This window comes from Strongylocentrotus purpuratus, unplaced genomic scaffold, assembly GCF_000002235.5.
Source record: "Strongylocentrotus purpuratus isolate Spur 01 unplaced genomic scaffold, Spur_5.0 spur5_scaffold_6, whole genome shotgun sequence".
Lineage (NCBI taxonomy): Eukaryota > Metazoa > Echinodermata > Echinoidea > Camarodonta > Strongylocentrotidae > Strongylocentrotus > Strongylocentrotus purpuratus.
In genome coordinates, this window is record NW_022145612.1 from 57,939,379 (window position 1) to 57,955,000 (window position 15,622).

The following is a 15,622-nucleotide window of genomic DNA, read 5'->3' on the forward strand; positions in this document are numbered from 1 at the left end:
AAGCAAATATAACAAAGCCTAATGTCCCCCTTTGTGGCACTCCCTACAACATGGAACTATCATACATGAAGTTAATCAGATTTTGAAAGAAGGATGTAATTAATGAAGCTGTAAGAGGCACTGTTAGTAGCCATTTCCTGACCTCCTTGGCGGTAGCGCCCATGAACTTCAGGTATTCTTCTTCCGTTTCTCAAGTAATCACCTTGGTTCATTAATCTCCTGCCTGGCTGATTAGTGCCAAGAGGCATGCCTTGGAGGGTCAATAGAACTAGTAACCCAACATTTGCTCTTTGCTTTATTTTGCCATAGATGAAGGGTTAGAGTTGCAGTTTTGTTTTAAGTTTAGATGCATGCTTTTCACAGCCATTAGCACCAGTGTCCTCTATGTTTGCTTGTGCAAAATTGCTCTATGTGTCGTAAAACCATGAGCACTTTTTTCTTCTACATCCTTTCTTCTAAATGTACAAAAAAATACTTTCTTCTTAATGTACAAAAAGTCAATAATTCCACAGAGTGCGATGAGTCGCCTTTAACAAAAAAAAGATGCATTGACAGTAATTAATTCCATGAAACTTGGCTTTCAAGAAAAGATGATAGAAGTATGACGTAAACTCTTTTAAATAATTGTATTACCTACCAAAAGTTGAATTAAAATATTTAAAAAAAAGCTTTTTACAACTTGTCTGATATGAAATGGTTAACATAATTACTCTCAGTATGTCAACATCAAATTAGTGAATAAAATTGTGTCTTTTGAATTATTCTGATTCAGTCTATATTTCTCAGCTTCAGAGTGAAGGTTATGGCAAGTGGGTTATGATGACAGATTTGATATGACAAGTGTGAAATATTGATACGGTATGCTTCCTCCAAAAATCAATACCAAACATGAAGGTACTTGCTGCAATCATCAATCTGATTTATATCAATTACATTTTACGAGCTGCAAACATGAGTTCAACAGAACACAAGCTATTCCAGGTTGCAGCTGGACAGTGGCAACATGCATCGAGGTTTCAAATCAACTTTCCATGTTAGCTACACACTTCCGGCCCCCCTCTCGACGGCCCCATCCCTGGCTTCCCATCTGCTTTCCTTCTGGAACTGTATCACCATCTCCTATGACCCACCTCCAAACTTTCTGACAAGATTCATCAAATTCAAACCAAAGTTGTAGCCAATTCAGACCATAGGAAATTTATATGAGACTTGTACAAAGAAACGTAAAAAGAATCACCGTACAGTGAAAGGGGCATACAGACTGGATAACAATATATCGTATAAAGACAAATATAAAGAAACTAGATTTGAAGAGGTTAATTGACAATACAGCTGGCCCATCAGCAGCACTGTCTCCCAATAAGCCCCTCCTAGCTAAATACAGTTGTTGTACGATACAACATGTAGATTAGAACAGGACCTGGATTCTGTATCTATATCATAGCTATATGATTCTTGAATAGCTATACACTGAATCCTTCTAGTCTGAATGGAGGGTTTATATACAACACAATAGCTTTGAAAGAGTAGGGTGATGCAGGGATGTGATGAAAATTGCACTCTCTACACTTCATCCGGAAATGATTTCCTGCTGTATAATAATAGCAACAGCATCATTTCAGGGTTTTTATAGAGTAGGTTACCCCTACCTCCATAAGGGGGCCCTGGATATCAAGCTAGCTTGGTATGACACTGATAGACATGTTATTAAATACATACTTTGTGTTTAGTAGGGGTAGGTACATGAGAAGCTCAGTAATATGATTTATTTTATGATATAACTATTACTTTGATTATTTGATTCATATTAAGTCTGCCTGTACAGCCTTTCTCACAATCATTTTTGTCATTTGTGTCATTGTTAGCGTGTATGTAACAAAAAGATGGAATTTAAACTCTAATATTCACTCTTGAATGTTCATGTAAGACATTTTGTTCTTAGAGTTATCAGAATAGAAAGACATAAACCTGTGGGAAAATATGATTCTTTTCATGTATGTACTAGTAAACCTATACAAGCAAACATAAATTATGTGTACCTGTTCCAAGTCTTTGATAATGAATCATTAACAGATATAACGCTAAATGCTTGTGAATGTTGTCTACCAAGCTATTGGCAGCAGCTACAGGTAATTACTTGCCAGACATTCATAGGATGTCTGATAATTGTAAACCAAATATAAGAACACGCCGTGTAAAGTGCTATACAGGTGTTACACACTAGAAAATAGACAACATTAATTCACACCTTGGCACTTGAACAAAGAGTTGACCTTTAAGAGGTTTATTGTTTCAACTGTTAGATATTCTGATAAGTGTTTAGATGAAGAAACCTTTAAATAAAGAACTTGTGAAATAAACCTATAATTAAACCTTGTGATTAAACCTCTATAAAAGCTTAATGATAAGATATAAGAACAAAATTGTCAAATAGAAATATATTAATTCAGAGAGAAATTCAGTTTGATTGCAAAATGCTTTGCCTTTTTTGAGTCAATTAAATAAAAATGAGTTCAAAATTTCAAATTGTTTTTTTAGAACCAAGCCTTTTAATGACTTCATATCTTCTTTTGACAAAGATGTTATGTATATCTTCACTATTATATAATTACATAGCCTTTAATATAAGTGTTACTAAACATGAAGTCACTGATCATCCATTACATGCATGTTGTCTGCCTTTGAACGAGAGCGAATGGTTTTGTTATCCTACCTCTGGACTTGGCCTCCTTGGGCTCTTGAGCTCTACTTCCATTTTGGGTCTTCTTCTGTCACTTCTAGTAACCATCAGGACTTAAAGGACCGCAGAAACATGTTCCAAAAATAAACCAGACAGTGAATCCTGAAGGCATTGTTAAATCTTCTTCATTGGATGCCAACCATTTCCTATAATGAGGCATTACCGGTATGACTTCTGTTCTATCTTATCTCAGGCTTCTATATCAAATCTACAGCTAACCAAGAGCAAATAAGCTTCGGTCATTACAGTTATAGTAGTCATTATCGGTAGCGTTTCAGGCTTAAAATGTATGAAATCTAAAGATTACATTATTTGTCTTACTGTCAAAACACCAATGTAACCGTTATTGACCAATGTAAGCTCTCTCATGTTTCTTAGGTATGGGGTCTAAAGATTATCAAGATCAACTTTTAATATTGGCCATGTATAGTGCTAACCTGCTACCTCACGTGAATTCCACAAAGAAGCCCCATCTTTTCTGTACATTCTGTTTGTATCCTTCATTAATGAAGATTCAAAGAACAGACAGCTCAGGAAAGATATGGTTCCCTTAATCGTAATTTTCATACATAAGTAGAGTCTCCTGAAGTCCTTGACCTTGAGATCATTATAGACTGAACTACTTTGAACCTCAAGAAAACAACAAACATGTTTTGGGCTCTCGGTATAGACGTTTCCTATAATGGATTTTAATGTTTTGTTGCATTGCAATTCAAGGAAACAACTGAACTAGATTTTTTTTGTTGCTCCGGCCCTCTCCTGCATGATTACCATACAATATCAAAAAATAAAAGGTTGACCGTGTTGGGTACAAGTTTCCTTTGAATTTAACAAGTTAAGCCATTGGCCTTAACTGTCTGGATAAATAATCAAGAATGACCAGATGCTTCAGGCGATTACTCAATATTAGGTTAAAGACTTGTGTGAGGCTTCAGTCCATATCCTGGACCTGAAGTCAACAAGGACCAAAACATCACTTTCCCAGATGAAGAAAGAAACAGTACAGAACGTGGGATTTGTCCCATCTATAAGGGGGTTAAAATTCATTACAAGGATACCAATTTTTTCTAGGCCTGTCTCAATTTCCATATGCTGTCCAACAAAGTAGTGTTTCCTGAAGTTCTGACCTTGAGAGTGTAGACCAAAGCTGTTTTGAACCGCAATGACACAACAAACATGTTATTAGACTGTCAGTAAAGATTTTTCCAAGAATGAAACTTGAAATTGTCAGCTGCCCACAAAAAGACAGTTACTGCCATTGACAATATATAGCTCTTATAGGATATTCAGGAAAACAACTGAGCTGGATGTAATAGTAGCTCCTCCCAATTTGTAATTAAAAATTTGACTGTGATGGGAACAAGTTTTCTTTGCATGTAACGATTTAAGCCATCGGCCTTTCTTGTCTGGAGAGATAAAAAATATGAAAGTCCAGATGTTTCAGACAACTTCTCAATATTAGGTCAAAGACATGTGTAATGCTCTGGTCCATATCCTGAAACCTAAAGTCAACAAGAACAACAACGTCACATTGCCAGATGAAGAAACTTCCAAAGAAACAGAACAGCATATGGGACCTGTCATGTCCCTAAGGGGGTTAACATTCATCAAAAGAAGATCATATTTTAAGGGGCTGTTTTCATTAGACCTATAGTTTTCAAGATAGCCTGCTTATTCAGATAAAAAAAATGAGCCCAATCAAATTATGTTTGCTATATATGGCAGTTAATTAAGATGTTAATAGTGGGCTTCTTCATATTCTATTATTCTACAGAAACTATGGCTAGTTTGTGAAATAGCCCACTATTTGATCACTTAGTGGTCTCATTCAACTGGACTCTGACATGGTCTGTTTCATGAACTACTCCTCAAGCAAGTTGGTATAGCTTGACTTGGGCTAATGGACACTGGGATGTCGAAACTGGAACTACGGTCTTGACAAGCGTCAAGTTTGTTCTAGCTAATGAAAATGGCCCATCTAGGATGATTTGGTCAGGGGGAAACAGGAGTCACTCCTTGAATTAAGGCAGGATTCCGGCCCTCCTAATGACTGAGATTAAGTGATTTGATAGGATGCTTGTGTGGCCATCAAGAATACCTTGGAGGGAAGGAAGCGTACAAGATGCGGAGGAGACAGTTCTTGAGAGCTAGCTTAAGGTTTTAAACAGTCTTGCACTTATTTTCCAAGTACAACTTGGAAATAGACCTTCAAAGGATCACTGAAAGTGTTCATCCCCCTGATATTCTAAATAATTTTGCATGATTTGTGATTTTATTAATAATAAAGCGGTGAACAATAAAAGGGAGTTCTATTGGATAATGGGTGAACTGATGAGTATTTTTGTAAGCATTAAAATTGCTTAAACACAAACATGATTATTCCACGTAATTACAAAACTAGAAAATAATTTCATTGAGATTATTTAACTTCAGAAATTATGTGCTCTCCTAAATCCCTACTAGTTGATAGGAAGACACCAACTTTCATGATAAACAGTTCACTACAGCTTAGCTTCCAAAGTACCTAGCATTAAAAAAGTATCCATTCACACCTGGGTGAAAAGTGGCAAATGCAGATTAAGTCTTTCAAAAGGACATTCATGCTGGGCTGGGATTGTAAGCCCAGACCTAGTGATCAATACACTGGGTATATTATGACTGATCCATCAAATCAAATCAAATCAAATCAAATCAAATCAAAACCTTCAAGCTCTCAACACATGATAAACTGTGCATTTTTCTTTGACTAGCTGTATTCAGTTTTTTTGTCAAAGTTTACTCCTTCTATTCCTAGGTGTCTACCTGCAGGTTGTTCATTCTGGGCTAGTGATGTGAGTATCTCTCCGATCAGGTGAGCCTCATGTAACCTTCACCTTTCCGTCTAAATAAAGGGATTTCCCTTTTCTGCCAAAGTCACACGCCATCGTCTCAGCCCATGGAATTCCCCTCCACACTTGTTGAATTGCTCTGAAATTGCTTTTTATTCTGTCAGTCACCAACACGGCAATCAGAAAGATAGGTCATCACTATATACGGGACATTTTAAATGACAGGTTTATTTATTATCATTATCATATAAAATGCAATATAGATTTCAATATTAAAAAGTAAAACAACAATTTCAAGAACTGAAAATGTAAATTTATACTTACATTGAACTTTCTAGTGCCATTTCCACAGAAAATTGTGACAACGTATCCAAATTTCCTTCAAATGTTACTTCTAAAATACTGATAGGGCTTAATCTACATAATGACGTTGAGCTATGTGCAAATAGAAACATTGCTTTAATGGAAGGATAAAGTCTAAAGTTTAAAATGTTCCATTGTGATTTTTTCATTGTGATTTTTCCATAAATTAGCCGCAACACGTATCATTTTGTAATGATCTGTGTTTATGGCTTTAATTGCTCTATTTCTGATTTTGCTACAGATTTTTGTTAGCCTTATAAGGTTAAATACTTTTTACATGTGACTTTTTATGGATATCATTGTTTTACCTGACACAGACTTGTAATAACTCAAGGAAACAGCCCCACCCTAAAGGGTTGTTAGGGAGGGGTGCTGACAGATGTTTTTCACTAGGGTGGGGATATTTGATTAAGGTCAAGTTCATTGCAGTATAAAGTGTTCTTCCTCTCTTCCGAGGCGTTATAGAAGAATCAACTCATCTAGATATTTTGCAGTAAAGAATACAATACAATTCATTTAAAAAAAAAAAAATCTTCCTTACCCCACAAATATACATCATTTGTGTAAAGGTTTTCTTTCATTAAAAGTTGTTTTAGATTGTTTTAGATTAATTCAACAAACTTGAATTGAACTAAAATACAGTAATGGATATGAAGAATAAGAGAAAGAGAGAGAGAGAGAGAGAGAGAGAGAGAGAGAGAGAGAGAGAGAGAGGGGGGGACAGACAGACTTAGAGAGAAAGTGAGAGATTAAGTGGAATGAGAGTGATGAAAAAGTGATAGAGGGAGAAAGAAAAACAACTAAAAAGAGTAGGGGAGAGTGAAAGAGAGAGCAAAAGAGAGAAAGAGAGGGGGGGGGGGGGTAAAGAGGGAAAGCAAGTGAGAGGGAAAGTGTGTGTATAGCAAGTCACATTTCCTGACACATACCTGATGAGCTGTGATAAGTGTAGGGAAGGGGGTAAGACAGGAACCAGGAAAAGGGAGAACGAGGGGGCATACGAAGGGGAACACTACCATTGCCCTCATGACGTCAATGTCAGCGAATAGAATGACCTCTTTTTCTCTGTCTAAGAGACCAGGAAGGGACGGAAGTACACTGGAACTTTCAATTTACCATAGAAACAAAGAATACAATGAATCAACAATGACCCATGCAAAAGACCAACATGCCTAGGACTAATCTTCTCAAATTTTAGCCCCAATCAAGTTTGAGGAGCTTGGGCGATTAAGAGAGTACAATAAGTTGGTTTTTATAGAAATGATCTTGTTTCATGTCAGTTAACAAATTGTATTACCAATTGGTTTGTTTATCAACATAATAAGTTTTAGATGTATATAGATAGGTAAAGTCTACTTTACTTCAAATTACTCTTAATGTCTAAAACCCAAAACCGAATCAAATCTGAAAAACAAGCACATCTCTTTTTAGAAATCTCTCTCTCAATTACAGCCATTAAAGGTTTAAGATTAGACAACAAGAAGTTTATAAATTTCTGCTACCTTTGCTAAAAGAATTCATAAAACCAACTTGTCAACATGTGTAATCAGTTCATTTAATACATATTGGGTACAGTATTAAGCATCACTCAATATCCTGAAAGTTTGGTATCAACTCCCTCCAAATATGAAAGGTTGTCAACAAAACGAATATGAATACACCAAAGAAGTAAATACTAATCACATTGATATCTAGCACACTGTTAAACACATAGCAACATGTAACGACCCATGGCTATGTCAGAATTTACTGACTCAGCTGTGACCATAGATGGCGGTTGTTAGAAAATGGGAAATGAATCATTGAGAGTTCTACATGCCGTCTTGTAAGAAGTTGTCTGCTAGCGAGTAGAAACCAACAATCTCTTAACATCCCAATCTTTTTGAAGAAAAGCAACATATGTAGTAGTCAAGAATACATACACTAATTGGGTGAAAAAGAAAACACATTTGATTCTTAAATTATAGTATATATACAGATAACTTACATTAGAAACCTCGGTAATAGGATATAATGGTTGCTGAATAAGCCCAGTTCAGATCAACCCTCAAGTCTATGGATTACAAGTGGCACCAACAAAATCATCTTAACGAGGTTTCAAGAATATTAATTACTGATGCTGTGATTATTTGGCTCGTGCTTTGATAGTTTTGTTACTCTTTCTTCCCAAGCTGGCAAATAAAAAATGATATTTCAAGATAATGACTCATATTCATGTTACTTTGAACACACATTTCCTGAATTGTTCATACACATTATGTGTAATACCTCTGGGCACAACGGTTGGCAGCTGGACTAAAATCAGTCCACAAACCAAAAAACAAAAGAAGAAATCCATTTCCTTTTAAAGAAGAGGTCTAAAATAATATACATTTATTGTCTATTTTGGTTAGAGATTAATCTAGGCTAAATTTAGGACGGGCAGACGTCATAACTTTATTTTTTACCACTAGTCTTTCAATAACAATTAGTCGGCTGGATTCATATTCTTATCTACACAAATGGGGTCCATTTGGCATATGCCAAGGTTTCTTACAGATATGGAACAGATTTCACATATTAACAACAATTATCCATGGTTACCACACTCTTGCCAAGAAGTATGATTTATCAAGAAGACTCTGATTATGAAATGATTCAGAGAATGAGCATTCACTGTGATGATTAATGATTTATAAAGCCTATCAAAAACTAAAAAAACTTAAAACATGCAGTTATTTTGATACTGATACAATCACTGGAGACAGACTTTTACATAAGGCCTTCCTGTTTTGTCCAAATACTTTCAGTTTAATGTTTTCCCCATTGTTCTTCTTGTCTTCTCTGCTTGTTTTATTCTCATTTTATATATTGATATTATTTTTTAACTGTTATATGTTTTTTTACCTTAGTATATTTTTAATGTAGGTATTGAACAAAGTGTACTTGAACTTGAACTTACAGCTGTAATTAATTGGAGTCCAGAAATATATCTTGATTTAACATGCTAAAAGAGATATCCTTATATGTCCTGAAACGAGTTATATTCTAAGGTGAAAGCAGCAATTAAGTTATGTTTTAAGATTAAAGAGCATAACAACTTTACTAAAACATGCATCATTGGTGAATCATGAATTATTGAATAAGGAGACAAAAAAAGTAAAGAATATCCTAAATTTTTCAATAAGAAAGCACTCTGAAGTGATAGCGACAATGACATATGAAAATTTCTGAGAATTAAGATGAAGTGACCTGCAATGCCCCAACATTTGCCCCAGTGACATTTGCTCTATGCTTTATTTAATCAAAGATATAGGCAGCAAGAGTTGTTAGGTCCAACATTGAAGTTAAGAAATCGGTCGAGTGTAGGATGTTGACTGCATAGCAGTTGTCACCAAAACAACTGTTGTAAAACCACCCTGGCACTCAATGTATGAGGCCTCCCTCTCTTGGTCACCCTTGGCAGTACGTTAGTAGGCTAATGTTGATATCAGACAGAGCACTGGCAAGCCACGCCTTCCAAATTTGCCCCCTAATACATGTAAAAGTTGCATACTATATTGTACTGTCACTTTAAACGAATATGATTTAAAGAAATCAATAATTTTTTTTAGAGTGAACGTAGAAGTGATTGATTTCTCAAGCTTTGAAAATATTATACTGATAAGCTAGTTTCAAGAAGAGCTTTTGTTTGTTTCACATGTTGAAAAAGACAATCTGTTTGTATTTATGTTATTATTTTGTTTGTGAACATATTGAATTAGGCAGAACCTTGCATTATTTACTTGAAAATTGCATTCTGTATGATAAAGAAATACTTGTATTCCCTTCTCCTCCCCCTCTTTTTGTTTGTTACCTTGCTGTCTTTAACACATTTTGATTGATTTTCCATGAAGCCACCACAAATTAAACAGTCGTTTTAAAATAGCCTTCTTAACAAAAGTAAGACCTTTCAAAAGTTAAGTAATTTCTCCAAAATACTATAAGTCCAGAGGGCTTGGTTCTTGGCTTCACCTGTTGTTTACGTCCTACATCACCAGTCCAAAATTCCTGTTTGGACCTGTACTCTGAGATAACACAGGTAACAGTGCTGACTTGGCATTTTTAATTGATTGCTGTTTGAAATGTTTGTTTACTGGCCACAGCTCACCTGCCTTGAACCCACAGCTAGTAGAGAAAAGTGTCACAATCAATTCTCTCTGATTTAGAGAACAGGACAAATATTAAAACAGTGAATATTGTGAGTGGATGTTTGCTGTAATGGAGCCTATAAATGAACTTGGATGAGAGTTGTGAGTCATCATTTTCAAAGTCACCTTAATAGAAAACATTGCTAATGTCCTAAGTAACAGTATAGTAAGAATAGTTTACTGAAACAAGATAATGAAGGAAAAATTATTCTTATTCTATGCAGCAATGATTTACCTGACACCATCTTCACCTGCACAAAGTAAAATAAATTCAAAATATACAGAAATTAATAGAAAGAGAGAGAGATAGAGAGAAAGAAAAAGGGGAATCCACATAATGGAATGATAGGAAAAGAAGAAATGACAGATGAAGAAAGAATGGATGACAGAAAAGAGAGTCATACCATGACATTCATCTTCTTGTTGACATCTTACATAACCTTCTATGAAACATACTTGATTTTAGCTACTACGCACTTGTGTATGTTGACATTAATTAACCCCTGACCTACATTCATATCTAAAGAAGATAACTATCATTATAAAACACACACAGACAAATCTAGGCATTAATTGGATATATATTGGAAGCTGTGAAATTCAGCATTAAATAATCATTACGAATAGATTCTCAAACTATTTGAATGGAATTGACATATTACCATAATATAATAAACATAACGTACATGCAGTACCATCTAATCATAAAACACTATATCATCACAAATATCCATTATCTTACACCTTTTTAAGCTTTACCAATTCCTTGCAAAGGGTTATGACTCCTGAATACGTTTTGAAACTTTAACTTCTATTTACATTGTATTGATCATGAGGTGTACATGATCAGATTCCAGCTGAAAATTGTTCAAACACCTAATGACCCAACTCTAAATAAAAGGTCATTGAAATGGGTAAGTTTGCAAAGCTATAGTGTTGCATAAAGCAGTCCTTTTGTCAAATGGTTCCTACTGTTTTGTGCAAAATTGCGATGAAAGCAACTAAAGTGTAAACTGGTTTGATATGATCTCATGTTGATACAACAAACATTTCCCATGGTCACCAGCCAAATATTTCTTAGACTAACTAATAAATAAGTTAAGAAGAGAAACTGCAATTTTATCTTTACTATTCTTTCTTTAGCAGATTCAAAACTTCTTATGGTTGAAATATAAAACAAATATTTATAGAAGTCTCCTTAAGTAATATCTATCCCTGTCTCCATGTATTCTTATGGCTCAGTTCTCCATCAATCGTCTAGTTCTATCTAGGAATACATCACTTTCTTTCTTTCTTTCCCAATCCCTGGAATGATCCTAGGGTGAATCAGAAGATAAATATAACCCAACTCCGTCACGGCATGACCCATTTGAAAACAGAAGTGCCTGGATTACGGGCCAATCAGATGGTAACAAAAGATCTTGTTTCCATATGTCCAAAATTACAAACCCACTTCGTTTTAAAAATTTTAAATCTTGACTGAGAGACAGTTCCCTTTATATGCAATGGAACACACATTAACTCTTTTGTTGCTTAAGTTGATTTCCTGAACAGGCATAAGACTGCTGTAGTTAACTTTTTTTGCACATAATTTGTCTTTGAACCCAATTTGAGAAAGGGAGCACCAGGATGATATGCCAATTGTAAACAAAATTACATTGCACCACAGAGGTATCCATTTTAAAGCTTGAAGTCCTTTAACTGAAATGTGTCCTCCATTAATATGGGCAGGGAGCAATTGTCAAAGACGGGCAGCAGTTGAAAAAAGATTCTGTCTGGGGTACATGTTTTAACCCTTTGCTTACGGGAACCTGGTGGTCCCTGTGTTAAGCCTATGGGACCTATACAATTCAGTAGTCAACAGGTTAATAAATCCTTACTTTCTTGCCATTAAAAGAAGTTTAAAGTTTCCTTCCAATGCAACTGCTATATAGACACTACTTTGTTTAGTATGAAATGGGTTAACAGATGCACATCCGCATGAAGATATCTGGCAAGTGTAGAATTGTGCGGGGATTCAAACTGCCTAATATGAAGAGGAAGTCAGGAAGTCTGCAATTCTAGAGGTTTTTTAGAGACACGATCGACCTGTATTTCCGGCTCAGACACGTTCAAATTACTTTTTAGAGAATTGTACATTTGCTCCATCTTTTTCCCCTTCCTTGTCATTTCAAAGTTCAAGACAATCACACTGTTTGAATCATCCAATAAAGGTCTTTTAAATCATCCAATAAAGGTCTTTTAAATCTGATGTGATTCAATTCAATTTATTTGGCATCATAAAAAAATCATAAATACAGAATACATGATAGGCCAGGACCTCTAAGATGCAAATTGTGCCCCTGATATACATTTGAAACTATTTTTGGCAAATATAAGCAATTTACCACATATAAATATGGCAAGTAGGGTTGGAAAGAAGGTAGCTGTCTAGCTGAGCAGACATGGGCTTGTACACCTATATAGGCAGCATTTCACAAAACCGCATGTTTACCGACATCCCATTCAAACACTGTTTTGTCATTTACACACGTTTCAATTGGACGTTGATGAAATTGTACTTAGGACGGATGGTGAAACGATGCCCAGATCTTTTATGTGTGCGTTTGTACAACATAGAAACGTGAAGCAGACTGCACTTTTTAGCATGTCAATTCATATTGCTGTTGTGGATTATCTTAAAAGCGGTTTGATGTGCTATGAATCATGTGAATAAGGCTCCATTGTATGAAACATAATGCCTATAGGCAGGCTTCTCCAATTCAATACACACACTTATTCCTATCTTAACCCAATTCCGTAACATGAATGTGAAAGAAATGTGAATCACAGTATTTTAATTTTAACTAATCAACCTAGCTTTTATAGGTTGTAGTGAAATAATTACTTAAGATATTAGGCTCCTTACACTTCTACTCAGATTTAGGAAAGAGAGACAGGAAGAGAATACTCATTTTATTTATTGTCCAACAGATTCATATGTGGTAGATTCAAGTAAAACAATTGTTATAATATTTGGCTTACGGATACTTCATATATATCTTTACTGAGAATTTTAAAAAAGAGACATAAAGGATCAGAAATTGAAAAGGCTTGCAATTGATGAATATTCTGTAATTCTTTGTACATACTTTTACAAATGTAACACAGGAAATATAAACAACAGAAGAAAAACTTCTACCCTTTAAGGGCATGACTTTGTCATCTATTATGACTAAGATGGAGGGAATCACCTTTGAAGAGGAAGTCATAGAGTTATCTTTTCACTAGAGTTTATAACTGGAGGCATAATTACACATTATATGAAATTTATTTGACTCATCATAGTCTAAAGGTCATTTTTTTCCTGCCTACACAATACTCCCCCACTTGCTTACAATCGCAAAAGGTAGTAGTAGTTGATTACTCTATCAGACAACCTGTTTCGCAGAATGCTAATTTGCCACAAGGTCCATAAGAAATACAATCAAGATAAAAGGTGTGTAGCTTTTGACAAAGAGTAACAATTCTGATGTCAATCTCTATCTCCAGCCAGAACTCAAATAAAAGTTGGTTACAAGAAATTTATTCCTCGAAGGAACTGACATTTCCCCTGTAGCCCTTTTTGTATTCTACTTTGTCCCAGAAATGTATCATCTCAAAAGGGCCGTAACTAATAATCTGGCTCTAAACACATCATATACTACCCTGTAAGACAAATGTTCCTGTTGAAAATTGGGGGGGAAAAGGCTTCCTAATGAAACAAAATCATGAGGATTGCTTCCAGCAGATCAGGATCATAATGAGAGAGAAAGAGAGAGACATAAATAGAGAGAAACAGAGGCAAAAAGTGAAAGAGATAGAGAGGAGGGGGCAGATCGGGAGACAGACACAGATAGAATGCGGATAGAGATTGAATGACTCACCCTAGAAAGGCACCTCCTGTTCCTGGAGCAGAGGCGGACCAGTTTTTGCTCTGAGGTGGAGAGCTTGTTAGGATCCTGTTCCTCATCACCAGAGCTGATGGTGATCTGGCTCAGACGTTTGTACTCATGTTGGAGCTTGTTGATAGCATCCTGCAAGGCAGTGGCTGTTGCCTTCAGCTCCTGCAACAAAGAAAAGAAAACAGAGGCTTGGTAAATTTTCATTTGTGGGAGAACGTTGGTATATAATAAGTCCTGGATTCGATCCTTGCCTAGTGCTTACAGTAAACCCTTGAACAAGGTTTTTTGTCCCTTTTGACTCGGGTGTATTAATGTGGTATTATTGGTAAAGGCTCCTGACTGACTCTCATGCGAGATTAAGTCCCTGGTATCTACATCCTTTGACAGTGTGTAATTTTACCCTCATTTGTCCCAGGTGTATTAAATTGTTACACCTGGGAATGATGGTTTAAATTATTATTTCAGGTCCCTCAGGAAGTACAGTATCAATGCTGATGAGGCTACCCTGGGTAAACAAGACAAGATTATTAGATCAAAGGGTTGAAAAGACACAAACTAAAACAGCATGATGCAACACATCCAAGTAGAATACATGTGCAAGTAGAGTTTCATGCACAGTAACAGCAAAGTATACATTTCACTGTGAAACAATTACAAATATTTGTAACCCATAATACATAGTACAAATTACAATTATCAGTAAGATCTTAGATACTTATGAGAATTTGTCACCAAATATAATTAAACAGATACTTAATGGAGAAATGTAATAAAAAAAAACAAAGCTGTGTATCTTAATCTCTTTCACTTAACAACATTTAAGACATTAAATACTTAAGCTGAACTGCTAAAATGTCTAGATATTGATTTTTTTCTCCATGTGTACTTGTGGACATATATGCCTAAGAGTGCACTCTAATACTGTAAAGTGTGAGTGACATTTGACATTCTCTGGAGGATGCCATGAGTTTCATGGCACTTTCATCCATCGACACCTATCTACCCCCATGGTCCTTGGGTATGCACCCCTCCCAAGAGTGTAGGGAAGGCTCCCAGGGGTACCCATGCAAGGATTGGTGAGGGGTAAGGAAACCCACAAGGGGGTAGTACTAGTCTATAGATAGAACCATGGAGGAACATGGAAAGGAAGTGTGCAGGCTGACAACATGGAAAGAGAAAACAGAATGCCATTGAAAATGCTAACTACCTGTTGAGTATTCTGTACCTTGGAAAAGATTTGTTCACTTAAGCTCTATTTGTACATTCAATGTTTTATTGTAAGGCAGCTGAGTAGTGTTTGTAACTATGGACCTACTACATCCATGGTGTAACACACTCAAAAAATAAAGAGGCAACTTTAAGAAAAGTGAAATACATAGAGAAAGAGAGAGAAACATTTGAGCTTATCCTGTTATAAATTGTTTTGTCATGTCCTGTCTTATCTTATTATGTCAGCTTCCTGTCCTTTGTGTCTCGTTTTGTCATTCTTTCGTTTATTTAGACACTTTAAAATGGTTTATGAAAATGTGTTATTATATCATATTTATTTTCAGTACCGTGATTATTAAGACACTTTAAACATGACTTATGAAAACAATGTTC

General features: G+C 35.6%; 1 protein-coding gene across 1 annotated transcript in view; it reads right to left on the reverse strand.

Moving 5' to 3' along the window:
- LOC115918243 overlaps positions 1-15,344 on the reverse strand; it is a 54,949-nt gene extending 39,605 nt beyond the window's left edge. Inside the window, exons 1-2 of the mRNA XM_031000090.1 lie at positions 15,336-15,344; positions 14,003-14,182 (exon numbers count right to left, since the gene is read on the reverse strand). Of these exons, the coding sequence (XP_030855950.1) occupies positions 14,003-14,182; positions 15,336-15,344 (189 nt within the window). The remainder of the gene's footprint in view (positions 1-14,002; positions 14,183-15,335) is intronic.
- Between the last annotated feature and the right edge of the window lie 278 nt (positions 15,345-15,622).